This window comes from Pseudorasbora parva, chromosome 15, assembly GCF_024679245.1.
Source record: "Pseudorasbora parva isolate DD20220531a chromosome 15, ASM2467924v1, whole genome shotgun sequence".
NCBI lineage: Eukaryota > Metazoa > Chordata > Actinopteri > Cypriniformes > Gobionidae > Pseudorasbora > Pseudorasbora parva.
In genome coordinates, this window is record NC_090186.1 from 30,583,866 (window position 1) to 30,600,065 (window position 16,200).

A 16,200-nucleotide genomic window follows, 5' to 3' on the forward strand; every position below is an offset into this window, starting at 1 on the left:
AGTATTTAAAATGAATAGACACTAACAAGAATCTCTTTCTCTAAATACATATATGAAAATAGTTAGAGGAACAACAGATCAGGCACCTGCGTATGAAGGGAATTGGAAGCCGTTAACAAGTTCTGGATACTGCTGGGAGGACAGTGTGTGAGGGAGAATGCCATCAGTTCCTGACGGGCAGAAAGCTGCGAGTATGTCTCACACTGCCCCAGCTGGGCGCACACATCCCAACCATCACTATAGCCTAGAGTGAGAGAGTAAGAGAGTAAGAGAGTTAAAAAAATAAAACAAGAAATTTATGGACAGCACGGACATATACTGTACAGGGGACATTAAACTCCCATAGAGAGAGAATTTATAAAGATACAACAAAAAACTCATAAAGAGGACACTTAGAAACCAACGTTTTCCAGGGTTGAGCACTATTCAGGATCGCCTTTTAGATTCTGATTCAATTCATAAATAATTAATTGCCATTCAAATCTGAATTTAAGGCAGAATAATGAAAACGGAAGAAATGTACCAGCTAAATGAGCAATTTTCAACTAGAAAATGAAAGTCTGTCAATAAATGTTGGTTTGACAAAACCTTAATTGAAAAAGTATAAAAGGTTTCTCATTATATAGACAGACAGACGTATAGTCCAATAGATAGATAAATAGATTTGTGTATTTGTCATTGTTGTTATTAACTATGTACATTTGTGTCATATGTTATTGCTCTTTTAACATCTTGGCCAGATGAAAAACCACCTCTTGGCGTTTTTTTACTCATGCTTGTTCATGTGTTTTTATGAAATTGCATTTGTCTCCTTACAAATAAATCAATCTAATCTAATCTAATAGACAGAAAGAATTACAGAACAAACAAATGATAGACAGAGAGACATTTCTTGCCAGCAACAAAAAACAAAACAAAACAACAAAACCCACAATCCCTTACTTCAGCACCAGACATTGTAGCTGTGCTTCGAGTTAGCATAGTTTCAAGAATATGTTGCAGTTATATTCTTGTTTTTCCATCCATGGCTCTTATTGCCTCATGTATTCAGTAAATCTTTCTAATCTCCAGCTCTCTCCCTCTCTTCCTCATTCTCCATGTGACTGAATAATTACACAGTGAAGCAGGAGAGAAGCTAACCCATTTTCCACACTGATGTTAGCGAGGCTGTGAGACTGCTGCCGATAGCAATCAGAGATTAGCACATCTTCTGTTCTCAAGCCTGCATTAATCTACCCCTGCCTGAAGCATTCACACACATGCACGCAACACCAGTCTCTTTCCAATATCTGATGGCGCATTGACTGAACAGCCCCACGCACACACACACACACATAAAACACCTTTGAGCTCTGACTAGAGATGAATCTGCCTAGAATGATAACGATGGTCCTGCTGATCACACAAAACATTTTGCTTCTCAAACCTCACTTATGAAAATACCCAAAATTCTGCAAGCAGATTCTGATGCTGTACAACACCCTTGGATGAAACATCTATGAAAAACGAATCACCATGTACTTTCAGGACTTGTGGATAATGATTTATCATATCTCTTTAAAGAGCAACTTCTAGTCAAACTAGCAAATATTTCCAATTATATTTTTCATGTTTTTAAGCTTTCGTCAGCAGACCATACTTTTAAACTTCCCTGATATTGCCAGATGCTTTAATAATGTGGGAACCCTACAGACTCTATTTCAATATTAACACTAAAGATACACTGATCAGAAATAACATTATGATCAAATGAGCCAAATAGGCTTAAAAGCACAATATGTAATTTTTTGCCACGCCGATATTGATCCTTGTTTTATTTCTCAGTGTAACAAGGTTAAAGGATCAGGAAAGGAGCGGACTGCACTGCTTGCCAAACTCTGTTTGTCCCGAATCCTGCATGGCTCCATGGATTTTTTGGGGATTTTCTGAGCTCACCAATGAATAATAATGATCCATGACTGAACAACACAACAACGGTGCACTAAATGCTGTATAAACTAAGAAAATGCATAATTTTAAGGGAAAAATAAGTTGATTTTAAATTTTCATGGCATCAACACATATCAAGAGTTGGGACAAGGACATGTTTACCCCTGTGTGACATCCCCTCTTCGTTTTATAACAGTCTGCAAACGTCTGGGGACTGAGGAGACAAGTTGCTCAAGTTCAGGAATAATTATGAATGTTGTCCCATTCTTGTGTAATACAGCCTTCTAGTTGTCCAACTGTCTTAGGTCTTCTTTGTCGCATCTTCCTCTTTATGATGTACCAATTGTTTTCTATTGGTGAAAGATCTGGACTGCAGGCTGGCCATTTCAGTACCCAGATCCTCCGTCTACTCAGCCATGATGTTGTAATAGATGCAGTATATATTGTCTGGCATTGTCATGTTGGAAAATGCTTCCCTGAAAGAGACGACGTCTGGATGGGAGTTGTTCTAGAACTTGTATTTACCTTTCAGCATTGATGGTGCCTTTCCAGATGTGTAAGCTGCCTATGCCAACACACCCATGCTACCCCATACCATCAGAGATGCGAGCTTCTGAACTAAGCACTGATAACAACTTGGGTCCTCAACTTGTCCTCTTTTAGTCTGGATGACATGACATCTTAGTTTTCCAAAAACCACAGAACAGTTTTCCACTTTGCCACAGTCCATTTTAAATGAGCCTTGGCCCAGAGAAAACCCCTGTGCTTCTAGATCATGTTTAGATACGGCTTCTTTTTTGACCTATAGAGTTTTAGCCGGCAATGGCGAATGGCACGGTGGATTGTGTTCACTGACAGTGTTTTCTGGAAGTATTCCTGAGCCCATGTAGTGATTTCCATTAAAGTAGCATTCCTGTATGTGATGCAGTGTCGTCTAAGGACCCTGAGATCACAGGCATCCAGTATGGTTTTCCGCCCTTGACCCTTACACACAGAGATTGTTCCAGATTCTCTGAATCTTTGGATGACATTATACACTGTAGATAATGTTAACTCTTTGCAATCTTTCTTCGAGAAACTCCTTTCTGATATTGCTCCACTATTTTTCACTGCAGCATTGGGAATCGATGATCCTCTGCCCATCTTGACTTCTAAAAGACTCTGCCAAGTAGCAAATTGGTCCTCCAGCTGTTTCTTATATGCATATATAACCGGCCTCTTATTGCAACCTGTCTGTCAAAACTTTTTTGGAATGTGTAGCTCTCATGAAATACAAAATGAGCCAATATTTCGCATAACATTTAAAAATGTCTCACTTTCAGCATTTGATGTGTTATCTATATTCTATTGTGAATAAAATATACGTTTATGAGATTTGTAAATTATTGCATTTCTTTTTTATTCACAATGTGTACAGTGTCCCAACTTTTTTGGAATCTGTTTTGTACACAATTGCATGAAATATATCACAATGAACAAATGGTTTTTGGATATTTATTACAAAATCTTAAATATTGTACCTTTAAATGCTAATTGGGAAAAAATACTGTAAAATGTTGTCCTTAAGAGTTTTAAGAGAAAACTACTCTCAAATCATGTAAGCTTAAAGAAAAAAAAAAAAAGAAGTCTGATCCTTGAAAATCTGCAGTGCATTTCTGATTTGGATGAAAACAAAGTAGAAAGTGAAGTGAGATTTTAAGTCAAGCTGTATCGGCTTACCTGCAGCCATCAGATCCTGGCAGTGGATATAGGAGGCCTTGAAATCCTGACAGTGCAGAGCCTGTTCTGCCAACAGCGTGAGCACCTGACCCTTCCTCTTAGCTTCATCATCACCTAAACCAACACCAAAACCATCACACAACCATGAGATTCTGGAACATTAAGTGTTTAATAATATATAATCTGGTTGTTATTAGAATCATTAGCAGCACATTTTATTTCAGTTAAGATTAATTAAAGAGCTTGTCACTTATTTCAAAGTTCACTAATAAACTCTAATAAATAATAAACACAAATACATTCCAAGGTTCTGATCACTATAATAAACACTGTAACACTTCAAATAGTTAATTGGTTTGAGTAGAGCCAACTCAAATTAAATAAAGTAGTGCAAAAAATTGGCCTTTTATTTAGAATTTTTTTTATTATTATTTTGAGTATAATTGAGACACATATTGAGTAATCTAAAAAAAAAACTCTTTGTTTTGAGTTTTATGAACTTGCTTCTTTTAATTTAGACCAATTTAAAATTAACCAAAAATTTGATAGTATTTATATTTCCCAGCATGCATTGCCATGATACAAAAGGGACAGTACATTTCAAAAGTGTTATATTATTATTTTTTTGTGCAAGATTAATGTTAAGTGGGATATTTAGCAGTGCTTAATGTTTTGTTATGCTAGATTAGAAGTTTCTGTTCTTGTTTATTTTTTGTAGGGTTACCATTATGGTGACGAGTGGAGCATGAGCTTAGTTTAAGAACAGGTTTACTGTATGTTAAATGCATTATACTGCTGTGCTCATTCAGCAAGTGCTATGCTACGCTAATGCTTCCAAATCATTGGGTAACCAATTAACAAGGTGCCATTTATTGAATAAGCTAGTTAAAGCTATCAAGTTTCTACGACAACAAACTTGAGATTACATTATGTTTTAAGTTAAATGTATGAATTAGTGCAGAGGAATTAAAACGTGATTACAAAATAAAAATCTGCAAGTTCTCCTTACTTAAACTTTACATTTTTTAACTTAAAAAAATTTGAGGCAACTGATTGACAATTTATAAGGGTTTACAGTATATATATAAAAAATGCCATAAAATATGGTTCTACTACTCAGTCAAATGTAAGCACAAATGCCCAGAACATGAAACTATTCAACAGTAAATTAAATTCCTTTAAATGTGTTTTTTGAGAAATTTCTGGATGGCTGCTTAGATGTTGTACAAATATCACAATCACATCTCAGAGAATGCCCTCGTACACAGCGCTGATCTCAGTCCAAAATAAGGAAATCAAAAAGACCATGAAGCCGATGAAAACAGTGATAGGGGTTGTCTTTTTCATTAAAGTGTGTGTCGAGCATCAAAGGCCAGACAGGCAATAATACGAGCGGAGACAGGAAAGTGAGCGTGTGCATGTGTGTAAGTGTGTGCATGTGTGTTAGCACCTGCGATTGGATGGATATGATTATTCGACAGCAAAATCGAAAGGGTCAATATTATGGGAAGTGGCATATTTCCGTCATATATAAACTGATTTATATGTGACATGGAAGTCTTGATATATCAGGAGCATTTATTGCTGTATGTTTCTCCTCATTTCACCTTTCTCTTATGCCAGCAGAGATACAGGAGCAGGTGCGCTGACACGCGCGCACAAACAAAACAGCCCTACAGGCATTAGTCGAGGGTAAGCCAAGGTGAATACATCAAACACTAGCACGGCAAACACCCAGTCACTTCATAGAGCTAATCAATTTCACTATATACGACAAGAAGAGCTTCTGATGTTCTGCATACTGATCTGTCTGACATGGCTCAGAAGAGAGTCAGAGCTTTGGAATCACCTCAATTACCCCTTGCAACCAACACACGCACTGATCGTTTCACCTAGGAGAAGACAACCGACACCCATGCTGACTCACAAAATAAGTGGCTGGAAGAGTTTGGGATGAACGTTTAACTAACAACACTTCCCACAAATGAGGTGCACTCTGGTGTCCCTTGCCTTGTTTAGAGGTGCCAATGCTATGCTTTTTTTAAAGAAAACATTCTAATATTATTATTCTGCATCAAATAAAGCTATCATGAAGTAGCAAGGATTAAACATCAAATATATATGCATTACTAGCCTGACAAGCCACATCAAAGATGTTGGGTCTGGGAACACACCATTGGCAGGGCTCAATCCGAGGGATGGGATAAGCGGTTGTATGTATTTATTTATTTGACAGGGACAATGCAGAAAAAACATTGCTACAATTCCATGCTGCCAATGCTCCACTATAGGCTTACAGCCAAATGCTAATTTGCAGCCCCAGTCCCTGACAAAATGGTTGTCTTTCAAATTCCCTCTGGACGCAATAGGATAACGCTACAACCAACCAGAGCAATGAAGAAGGTGAAGCAGAGCTAGTTGATAGACTTCGGTGCTGTTTTTTTGTTCTTTTCTTAAAGAAAAGCTTAACTTCCAAGTATTCAAGAGTCGCGGCCAAAGCCGATTCGAAAGACAACTGTTCATTAGCTTCTGTTTTCAGGTAGCACGCGGAACCATCGCAACTCTGCCGTTGTTATATTAAAGGACAACTCCGGTGAGAAATGAACCTAGGTGTAATTAACAGATGGTTACAGAGTAGTTTGTTCTCTGGGATGCGTTTTCATGGAAATCGAATGTAAAGAGTTTTATCTCTAAAAACAGATTAGCTTATAACACTAGTCTATGGGGCACAGAGTAGTGAAATTAAATCACTAGTTAATACCACTAACAAGGCTAAAAATAGCCTCACACTAACACGGTAGCATAATGAGGGTCCCTACATGCAAACCGAAGCATTGAGAACTTTGTAAGTGTACAAACAGTTTAATAAGAAGACACTTTATAAACATAGTGCAGTACGCGTTCACGGACAGGCGCCATCTTGGAAAACAGTCTCGACTCATCAAGCCACAAACGCTCTGCTAAGTGATGAACTGTGACTTGGAATCTCATTTGGTCCGTTGTTTCTGGAAGAAAACACTGAACACAACAGAGAAAATAAATAAATAAAAATAAATTCCTAATCCAAAATAAATCCATGTTATTACATTTCACAAACTTAATTCCTATCGACCAGCTCACTTAGAACAGCGCTCGTGGATCGATTCGTCGAGGCTGTTTTCCAAGATGGCGCCTCTCCGTGAACGCGTACTGCACTATGTTTATAAAGTGTCTTCTTATTAAACTGTGTCTACCCTGTACCCCATAGACTAGTGTTATAAGCTAATCTGTTTTTAGAGATAAAACTCTTTACATTCGATTTTCATGAAAACGCATCCCTGAGAACAATCTACTCGGTAACCATCTGTTAATTACCCCTAGGTTCATTTCTCACCGGAGTTGTCCTTTAAGCCCGTCCACCGATTCTATAGACGACGTGATTTGCCTGACTAGAGTTTGTTTTGTTTTTGTTGTTTGTTTGTTTTTTAAGCTTGCAAGCAGGACTTGACATTAATCTCTCAGCATTAATCTTTTGCCACTCAGCATTTTCAGGGCATGAATACATAAACTACACATTGCAAACCTCATAAAATTAACAGCTAAAAAAAACAACAACTAAACATTATACAAGCTAAGGTTGATGCTCAATATTTATGAAGGTTGACCAGCTCTTTTCACTAACTATTTGTTGAAAAAGATATGACAGTAGAACTTTTTAAAAGCCCCAGGACCGATTTTGTATCATTTTTGTTAAAAGTGGCTAATTTACACCAGGGTTGCATTTTGCACCCATTTATCCTGTCAGTGTGACTCAATTTTGCTAAGTCGTACTGGTACGCCTGCAAAATTACCCCACTGTCTTTGATTTCGCACTGCCATTTCCTGTGAATGAAACACTGAAAGCCAACCATTCCAAATGTGGGACAAAACAGCACAGACCAATTATCTGCAGCGGACAACACATCACGCTGAACACATGGGTCCTGGTACAGTATAAATTGGATATATTTTCGATCTACACGTCACCCTTAGAAAAATGCACAATGGATTTACTTCAGAAAGAATAAAAAAGACAGAGAGAAAGCTAACAAGATTAATCTTATACAATCTCTTCACTTGACTTCATGCTGATTCATGGAACTAACTGTTGATTCATGAGGTCACATCTCTGATGCGCATCTTTTTGGGCTGCACTGATGCAATATTCATCTCCCACCCCTGAGCAAAGCATATGTCAAAGAAATGCCTACTTATACATTCAATCCCTCACTCATGCGTATTCATCTATTTATTCACCTGTAGACAGGATGCTGCTGATTCAGCAGATACAGATTAAATGCACACTGTAAAGCTTACAGATTAGTACAGTTTAAAGGGGGCATGAACTGGCTTTTTTAGACTGTTGTCTGAAGTCAACTTATAACATTCATGTGTTTTTTTAAATTCAAAAACATCATAATGAATAAGTAATAGGCTATTTACTACCCTGATTTTGAGGCTCTCTCAAGAAACACTCTGTTTTAATGGCCGTGCCGCATTGTACACTTGTAAGTAAATGCCCACGACTAGGATTGGATAAGATTTGCATATTTTAATGAAGTTCTTCTGTCAGTTCACGTGAGGGATTGTTTTGAAAATGGCAACCGGAATGATTCACTCACAGGGCTCGCAAAACATCTTTAATCAAATAAACACAATGATTTATCTCTCATCTACCCACGATTGATTGGAATGCTATTTTTTTATTACTTGTCACCCTTCAAATATAAAGTCAAGAGAATAAACAAGCATATCAAGAAAGGAATGTTATTTTACAATTTAAGTTTGACTGTTCTGAAGACAGACTTATGTTTTGGTAGTCCGTCTGGAAAACACATAGCCCCGGGATGTTAGGCTTTGCGAGCCCTGGCCCATACAGTCTGATCTTGAATCACAATGAACCAACATTGGATTCATTGGATGGATTCTCCAGGATTTGACAGCATGCTAAGGTATGTTTAGTTAGACACACATAGACATAATCAATACGATCTGTATTAATACCATCACATATTATACAATTCCGATCACAATATGTCCGCAAATCCATTTTTGACCTGTGTCTTGATTACAAACAATACCGCGGTGAAATGAAGTGAACAAACGTGCAATGTCTTCCCCACGTGAGTTGGAACTTTATTAAAAATAGTGTTACCATTCATTCCTAATATTAGAATCCGAAGGAAGCTTATGCAGGGACTGTGTTCTTCCACAACCAGGAACAGCGCAATCTCTTGCTATTTTCGGCATGTTTATTGCTCGGTAGCGTGATATGTATATTTTAGCATACGATGATGTCAAGGGTTGGTATATTCTGAGATCGATCGTTTGTTGGAAGTGGTGTCAATAAAAGCTGTTCTTTGACTAACAAAGGAAGTTTTCAACTCTGAAACGTACAGGATATTCTTATATCACGATGAAATTTTATATATCAAAGGCTCAAGGGTAAGTTGATTTCTCAATTCATCACCTCTTTAATATATATGAAATAGTCACTGAGGTGTACGTCTGTCTTGACATGTTGGAATGGCATCAAAATATGTATTACTTTCATGGATTACATTGACTAACAACTAAAAGAAAGCCTAGGCTGAAGCAATGCCAAGAACTGATGAGGGTAATTTTTATCGTAACTGCTGTTGCAGGCTGTCTGTGACAGCATTGATGAATCTTCGCAGCTGGAAATACTTCCGTTCAAGCTTTTTTTCTGCAAAGGACATACATAAACGAACTGTTAGTCTGATGCTGAGGGAAGTTTTAATTCGGTTTTACCTGCAACACGCAGCAGTCTGGCCAGACTGAGCAGAAGAGTGGACTGTCTGTACGCAGTAGAGCACTGTGAAATGCACTCCTTTATCAATGATAGACGATCTGTCCGCAGACGCACTGCAGAGAAAAAGAGGAAATGAGAGAGCAGGACAAAACAAAGACCAAAGTTAAGACCAAGCAGAAATGCAGTACTGTATATGCCGGCTAGAATGTGCCGTATACAATCATCATTTCATACAAGCCCACTAATCTGGCATAATCTGCCACATGACCATACATTTACACAAAAACTTTAGATCATCAGATTTAACATTGCCCTTACTAGATATCTCTACACTGAGCCAATGTCATTTGTAATCTCTGTAGAATATCAGACAAACACTTATTTTATTTATCACGTGACCATATATTTAGACAGAGCCCATCAGATACAGCTGCCTATGACAAATACACAGGAAAATATAAACCCTATACTTTTTTATATACTTCCATTAATTAAAGGGGTACTTCAGCGATTGGCATATGGCAAAAATGCATCGATTCACTTCAGAAGGCCTTTATTAAGGTGTGGAGCACTTTTATGATGTATATATGCACTTTTATGGACTTCAAAACAGAAACAGTCATTCACTTCCATTACAAAGCTGGGAAGAGCCAGGACATTTTAAATCTGATTGTATTCTTCTGAAAGAAGAAAGTCATGTACACCTAGGATGACTTGAGGGTGAGTCTAAAGACTATGCCTTTAAAAAAAGTGACACAGCCTACCCGACTCTCACCCTTACCATAATGCAACTCACTTGATTTGACTCTACATTTCCATGGCCTTTTATTTACACTGTTACACATACTATAAACAAGTATGCAGTACACAGTAGGCACCAGTTTTATTTAAAACACAGAAAAAAAAAAAAAGTTTATGAAAAAAAATAAAAATAAATCACTCCACGCTTCCTGTCATAACAAGCAAGTAGTTGTGATGTGTGGTAATTGGATGGACACAAAGCAGGTCTCTGCTGTCTGACTGAGCACAGTTTAAAATATTGAGCTGGAAGTGGTCTGTGCTGGAGGTCACGCTGGTCTGCAGCAGGCAGGGGGCCGAGTGGGCCACGAGTTACAGGCCTGTGGGGGGCAGACAGCTCCATCTTCAGAGGAGACGCCACGGGAGCAGCACCTGAACCACACACGGACCAGCCAGCCATCAGCAGCGCCTGCCAAAGCCATTAACCTGCTTCAAAAATCAGACGCGCCTCTGTGCATGCAGCACTAAGAGGTTTGTTGTTTGCTGAAACGTGAGTGTAAATGATTACAATTCAACTTTTGCTTCTTTATCTTTCACTCTTTTACTTGTGAATGGAGAAAATCAAAGAAGTAGATGGGAAATAAGCAGATAAATTAAGCAGTAAGTCAAGCTCTGAGGCAGGCTACAGCTCCCTGTTGGTGTATAACTTCGCCTGCTAGGAATAAGACTGGCGCGCAGACAGCCACGGGGTCACTCGGGCCAGGAAGGGAGAATGAGCTCAAGGAGAGTTTCCAATTTATGTATTCAGACTTCCTTCTTAAGTTTAGGAAGGAGAGTTGAGCTGCTCCTAGCCTTGCCTTGACTAGATAAAAGAGTTTCTTCGCTTCTTCAAAAGGACACTGGGAGAAGCACACATGGGGCTAAAGAGGCCTTCCCTTTTTTAGAAATACGAGTACTTTTACTTCACATTTCACTTGTGATGTATTATCAATGATACTTGGTATTTGTCTCTTTCAACTCACAAATGTGCTTCACTGACAACAACAGATTAACATTCAATAATTGTATACTTTAGATCTCCAGAACGTTTTAACCAGATTTCTTTTTTGTAACCTCAACAGTGTTTCTGAATGAAGACTAAAAATGATTGAAGAAAAGCTCTCGACAACAGATGAGCGTGTCAGTTATATCACAAGAACGCAGGTTTTGAAGAATTAAGGCCTGTCCATACAGGATATGCTCTTGTGTAAAAAACAGCTAGACAGAGCCTAAATGAATGGAAAAGTACCCGTTTTCAAGGCTAAACTGCTTTTAAGAACAGTCATGGTACAATGGCCATATAAGTTAATGTGTATATATATATATATATATATATATATATATATATATATATATATATATATATATATATATATATATATATATATATATATATATATATATATATATATATATATATATTTATTTATTTATTTATTTATTTATTTATTTATTTTTTTTTGTAAAAAAATGCATGCATGTATGCACAGGGCTTATAGATTTTGTAAAACAGTTAGTCAATAAAAATATTTTATTTAAATTACCGCAGTAAATACTGATGTAATGCGGTCACAGGTGTAAGTTTGTAGAGTAATGCTGCGTTCCAGGCAAAGTCACGCCAAACTGCCTGGAATGCGGAATAATTTACAATGACTATGAACGTGGCTCAACCAATCAGGGACCGGATTTGCAATAATCAGAAAATTCTTAAGATAAATTCTAAGAAGTTGTAAGAATGTTCCTAAGTGCAATTCTTGAAAAATTCTTTAGTTTTCAAATATTTGCTTAAGAACATCTTAATTTTTAACTTAAGAAGAAAATTTAAAAAAGTGTTATTTGGAGTTATATTATTGTAATTTGGGTATTGCTGAATATTTTTAAGAATACTATTTCCGGGAATATGAATACTTCTTAAAGGTACACTATGTGGGATTTTTGCAGTAAAATATCCCAAAAACTACCAGGCCAGTGTAATACATTTTGTTCAGTTGAGTTCTTAAAATATCCCAAGTTTTTCCAACTATTTGTAAAAATAATTGCTATTTTAACCAAGGACTGAGGGAGTCACTTGTCAATTGCATCATATCTGCGTTACTCTCGTGTGTTTTTTTGACAGAAACGCTCTACTCTTAGAGGTGTAAAAGTGTTACAGCAGCCGCTGAGCGAACTCACAGAGTAACGTCATAACATAATTTTAAACACACTTAAATGTATCTAATATGATAAACAGAGCTGTGCTACTAATAACAGGAACCGTTTTTTTAAGAGCTATCTTAAGAAAAACGATAAGAACATTCCTAAGAAAAGTTTTTGAGAATACAAAATATTCTTATGTTTTTTATTAAGTTAAAAAATAAGAAGAAATGGGCAGTTAAAAATGATTTTGGACCGAAACAATCAATTTTATAAATTGCTATGTATTGTTGTATTGGTGCATAAACTAAAATTATTAAATGTTAATCTCTCCCATGTTAATTTAATGAAGAATATTGTGAAAAAACAAAGGCAATTAAGATTTTAAACAGTTGTTTGGTCCAAATGATGGGGGAAAATTGCTATGTTGAGCAACTTCCGAGCAAATGCATAAATATACATACAGTACTGTTCAAACCGTTGGGATTAGTACAAATTTGTTTTAAAAGTCTTTTATGCACACCAAGGCTGCATTTAATCAGAAAATCAGTAAAAACACAAAAATAATATTGTGAAATTATACTACAACTTAAAATAAATATTTTCAATTTTAAAGTTATTTATTCTTGTTGAATTTTCAACACCCATCACTCCAGTTTCAAATGATCCTTCAGAAATCATTCTAATATGCTGATTTGGTGCTCAAGAACCAAAGTAATCAAGTAATATCATATGTGTATTTACTGCCACTTTTGATCAATGTAATGCATTCACGATGAACCAAAATTATTTCTTAAAAAAGTACTGTATCTTACTAACTAGAAAAATTTTAACCTTAGCGTATTTAAAGGGTTAGTTCACCCAAAAATGAAAATTCTCTCATCATTTACTCTTTTTGACCCCCATTGACTACCATAGTATTTTGTTTCCCTACCATGGTAGTAAATGGGGCTCAAAATCTGCTTATATACAAACATTTTTCCAAATATTTTCCTTTGTGTTCAGCAGAAAAAAGAAATTCATGCAGGTTTGGAACAACTTGAGGGAGAGTCAATGATGACAGAATTTTCATTTATGGGTGAACTAACCCTTTAAAATATCATCCCTAGTGTGACAATTATTATTATTATTTTTATTTTTTTGCTATATTTTGACCATTTATTTTTTTCTGCTCTTATAAGATTTTTACCTCACACAAACACAGCAATAAATACAAACAGGAACTTGAGGGGCTTATTTTCCAATGGGCGCACCAATCTCCTGAAGGAAATGGAACGAGAACATTTTTGGAACAGTAGTAATAGGCGAGTGCTGCATTACCTTGTAAGGGAAGAACTTTCACGCCAAACTGCTCCAACCGAGAGAGGGCGCTGATAAGATCCAATTCCTCTTGGACAAGAGTAGGACAATCCGTGATCAACAGCAGGCACGACCTGATGGACACGCACCAATTATTACAAATTTTTTTTTTTTAAAAACATAACATTTAAGAGATAGCTCACCCAAAACTTCTTTACTTTTCTTAATGGAAAAAATATCCTTTTGTGTCCCACAGAAGAAAGAAACTCATATTGGTCTGGAACAACATGAGGGGAAGTAAATGATGGCAGAATGTTTTTTTTTTGTTTTGTTTTTTTGACTGAACTGTTCCTTTGAAGCGAATCAGAAAAAGCAGAAGCCATTCCTTCAAATGAGTTTTGATTCTTCTTATTTCTTAATTACAGACTGAGACTCTGACATCGCGTCGCTTTCATACTGTTATCAGAGGCTTGCAGAGGCCGGCGTCTGCTTCACATCTGTGCTGCTATAAATGTGCTTCATAGGACAACAGGGACACACCAAAAAACAAATAAAAGCACAGATCCCAGCCCAGCTCTGCTGTCACTTTCCAATATAGTTTGGCCAAGACAGCTGGACCTAGGGAAGCTAGCGGTGCACTTTTGAGCCAAGCCAATAGCGACAGAGAAAGCGGAGCAGAAATAATAATTCAATTTAAAAGCTTGAGAGAGAAAAAAATAAATAAAACAACAGAACAAAAGGCAGCAGTATTTTTCAAGTAGTCTCCTCTACAATCTGTGAGTTTTACATGCTAGTTATTTTTTGTGACACTGCAATCGGACCCAGAAGACTGTTTCCATCTCCACTTTGCATATGATTTACTGTGGGCCATAGAACTACAGGCCAACATAAAAAAAAATATACAACCCTTCAAATAGTTTAAAGGAGCTTACGCAGCAGTTTCCTACCAATACAGTACACAAGATATTAATCATAGTGGTGTAGCTTAGTGATCTGGGGTGAGCAACCACAAGGTTGTAGTTTAAAACCATCACCAGTGACCTAGAGAATACTGTGCCTGTTTAAAGTATAATATTATAATCATTATTTGAAAGTGTTTGCTAAATGACTGCATACTTATTAAATCATGCAGTCTTTCCCCTGGGCAAAATTAACACATTCAAAAATTTGGAGGCTGAAGATACACAGTGCACATAAAGGGTTAGTTCACCCAAAAATGAAAATTCTGTCATTAATTACTCACCCTAATGTCGTACAAAACCCTTAAGACCTTTGTTCATTTTCGGAACACAAATGAAGATATTTGTGTTGAAATCCGATGGCTCAGACAGGCCTTCATTGGCACCAATGTCATTTCCTCTCTCAAGGCCCATAAAAGGCACTCAAGACGTCGTTACAAAGTCCATCTCACTACAGCGGCTCTACAAAAATGTTATACTTAGCGAGAATAGTTTTTGTGCGCAAAAAAACGAAATAACGACTTATATAGTGATGGGCCGATTTCAAAACAAAGTTTTGAATTTCGTATTGATTTATGATTCGGATAACGTGTCAAACTGATTCATAACCGTCCGTATATTTTTTTGAACTTGGCCCATCACTATATCAGTTGTTATTTAGTGGGTTTTTTGCACACAAAAACTATTCTCGTCACTTCATAAAATTATTGTACAGACTCTGTAGTGAGATGGACTTTGTAACGACATCTTTAGTGCCTTTTATGGGCCTTGAGAGAGGAAATAACATTGGCGTCAATGAAGGCCTGTCTGAGCCATCAGATTACAACAAAAATGTCTTCATTTGTGATATCTTAATAGCCTAAAATATATAAATGGAAATGAAAAATCTCTTAATTTCTGGGTTATTAGCAGTGCTGAATGTCTCCATGTTCAATTCCAAAGAGATATTTTTCAAATGTCAATGGGAAGTGCTGTGTCTTAGCATTGAAAACAACTGTGCGTAATCCTTAGATATATATGCAAGAACACACATGCAGCTAAAGCACAAAGTATACTCCGATTTTACATATACGCAAGAGTCAGCGTGCAGTGTGCATAATGCCAACTTCACCAGAATAGTATGCATGTTCGGCAGCTGATTTTTGTAACTGCTTGTATTTTGTGTGCAGAGGTCGCACATGCAAAATGAATTTGTTGTCCACTAATCAGATAGCAACACTGCTTGGGACCATTGCTTCACAGTAGAAAAAAAACTATAGACACGGAACGAGAACAGGAGATCGGTGACTGCAACAACAACAGATGCTAGTCTGAGTGGGTTATGGGATAGCTGCGACTTTACTTTGAAAAGAATACAATGCTATTTTTATCCGTCCGAACTCCTGGAGAAAAATAGCGCAGACTAGAGCGCATGTATCGACCGTCTAGCAAATGAACTTTACTTTGAAAGGCTACGTGTTCGACTGTACGCATATGCTGTACGTTTATCTTTTGGGCTTAAAGCAGCCGTTACACTAAAAGTGATTAGATGGTGTGATGGTCCTGATCATCATAAGAGTTGTAAGACCAGCCAAAGACTTTGAGGAACTATCA

At 37.0% G+C, this 16,200-nt stretch overlaps 1 protein-coding gene across 2 annotated transcripts in view; it reads right to left on the reverse strand.

Annotated features, from left to right (window-relative positions):
• Positions 1 to 16,200, reverse strand: part of nbas (NBAS subunit of NRZ tethering complex) — a 258,738-nt gene that overhangs the window by 150,735 nt on the left and 91,803 nt on the right. For both annotated transcript variants that reach the window (XM_067417672.1, XM_067417671.1), the window contains exons 31-34: positions 13,670 to 13,782; positions 9,439 to 9,552; positions 3,649 to 3,762; positions 87 to 244 (exon numbers count right to left, since the gene is read on the reverse strand). In XM_067417672.1, the coding sequence (XP_067273773.1) occupies positions 87 to 244; positions 3,649 to 3,762; positions 9,439 to 9,552; positions 13,670 to 13,782 (499 nt within the window). The remainder of the gene's footprint in view (positions 1 to 86; positions 245 to 3,648; positions 3,763 to 9,438; positions 9,553 to 13,669; positions 13,783 to 16,200) is intronic.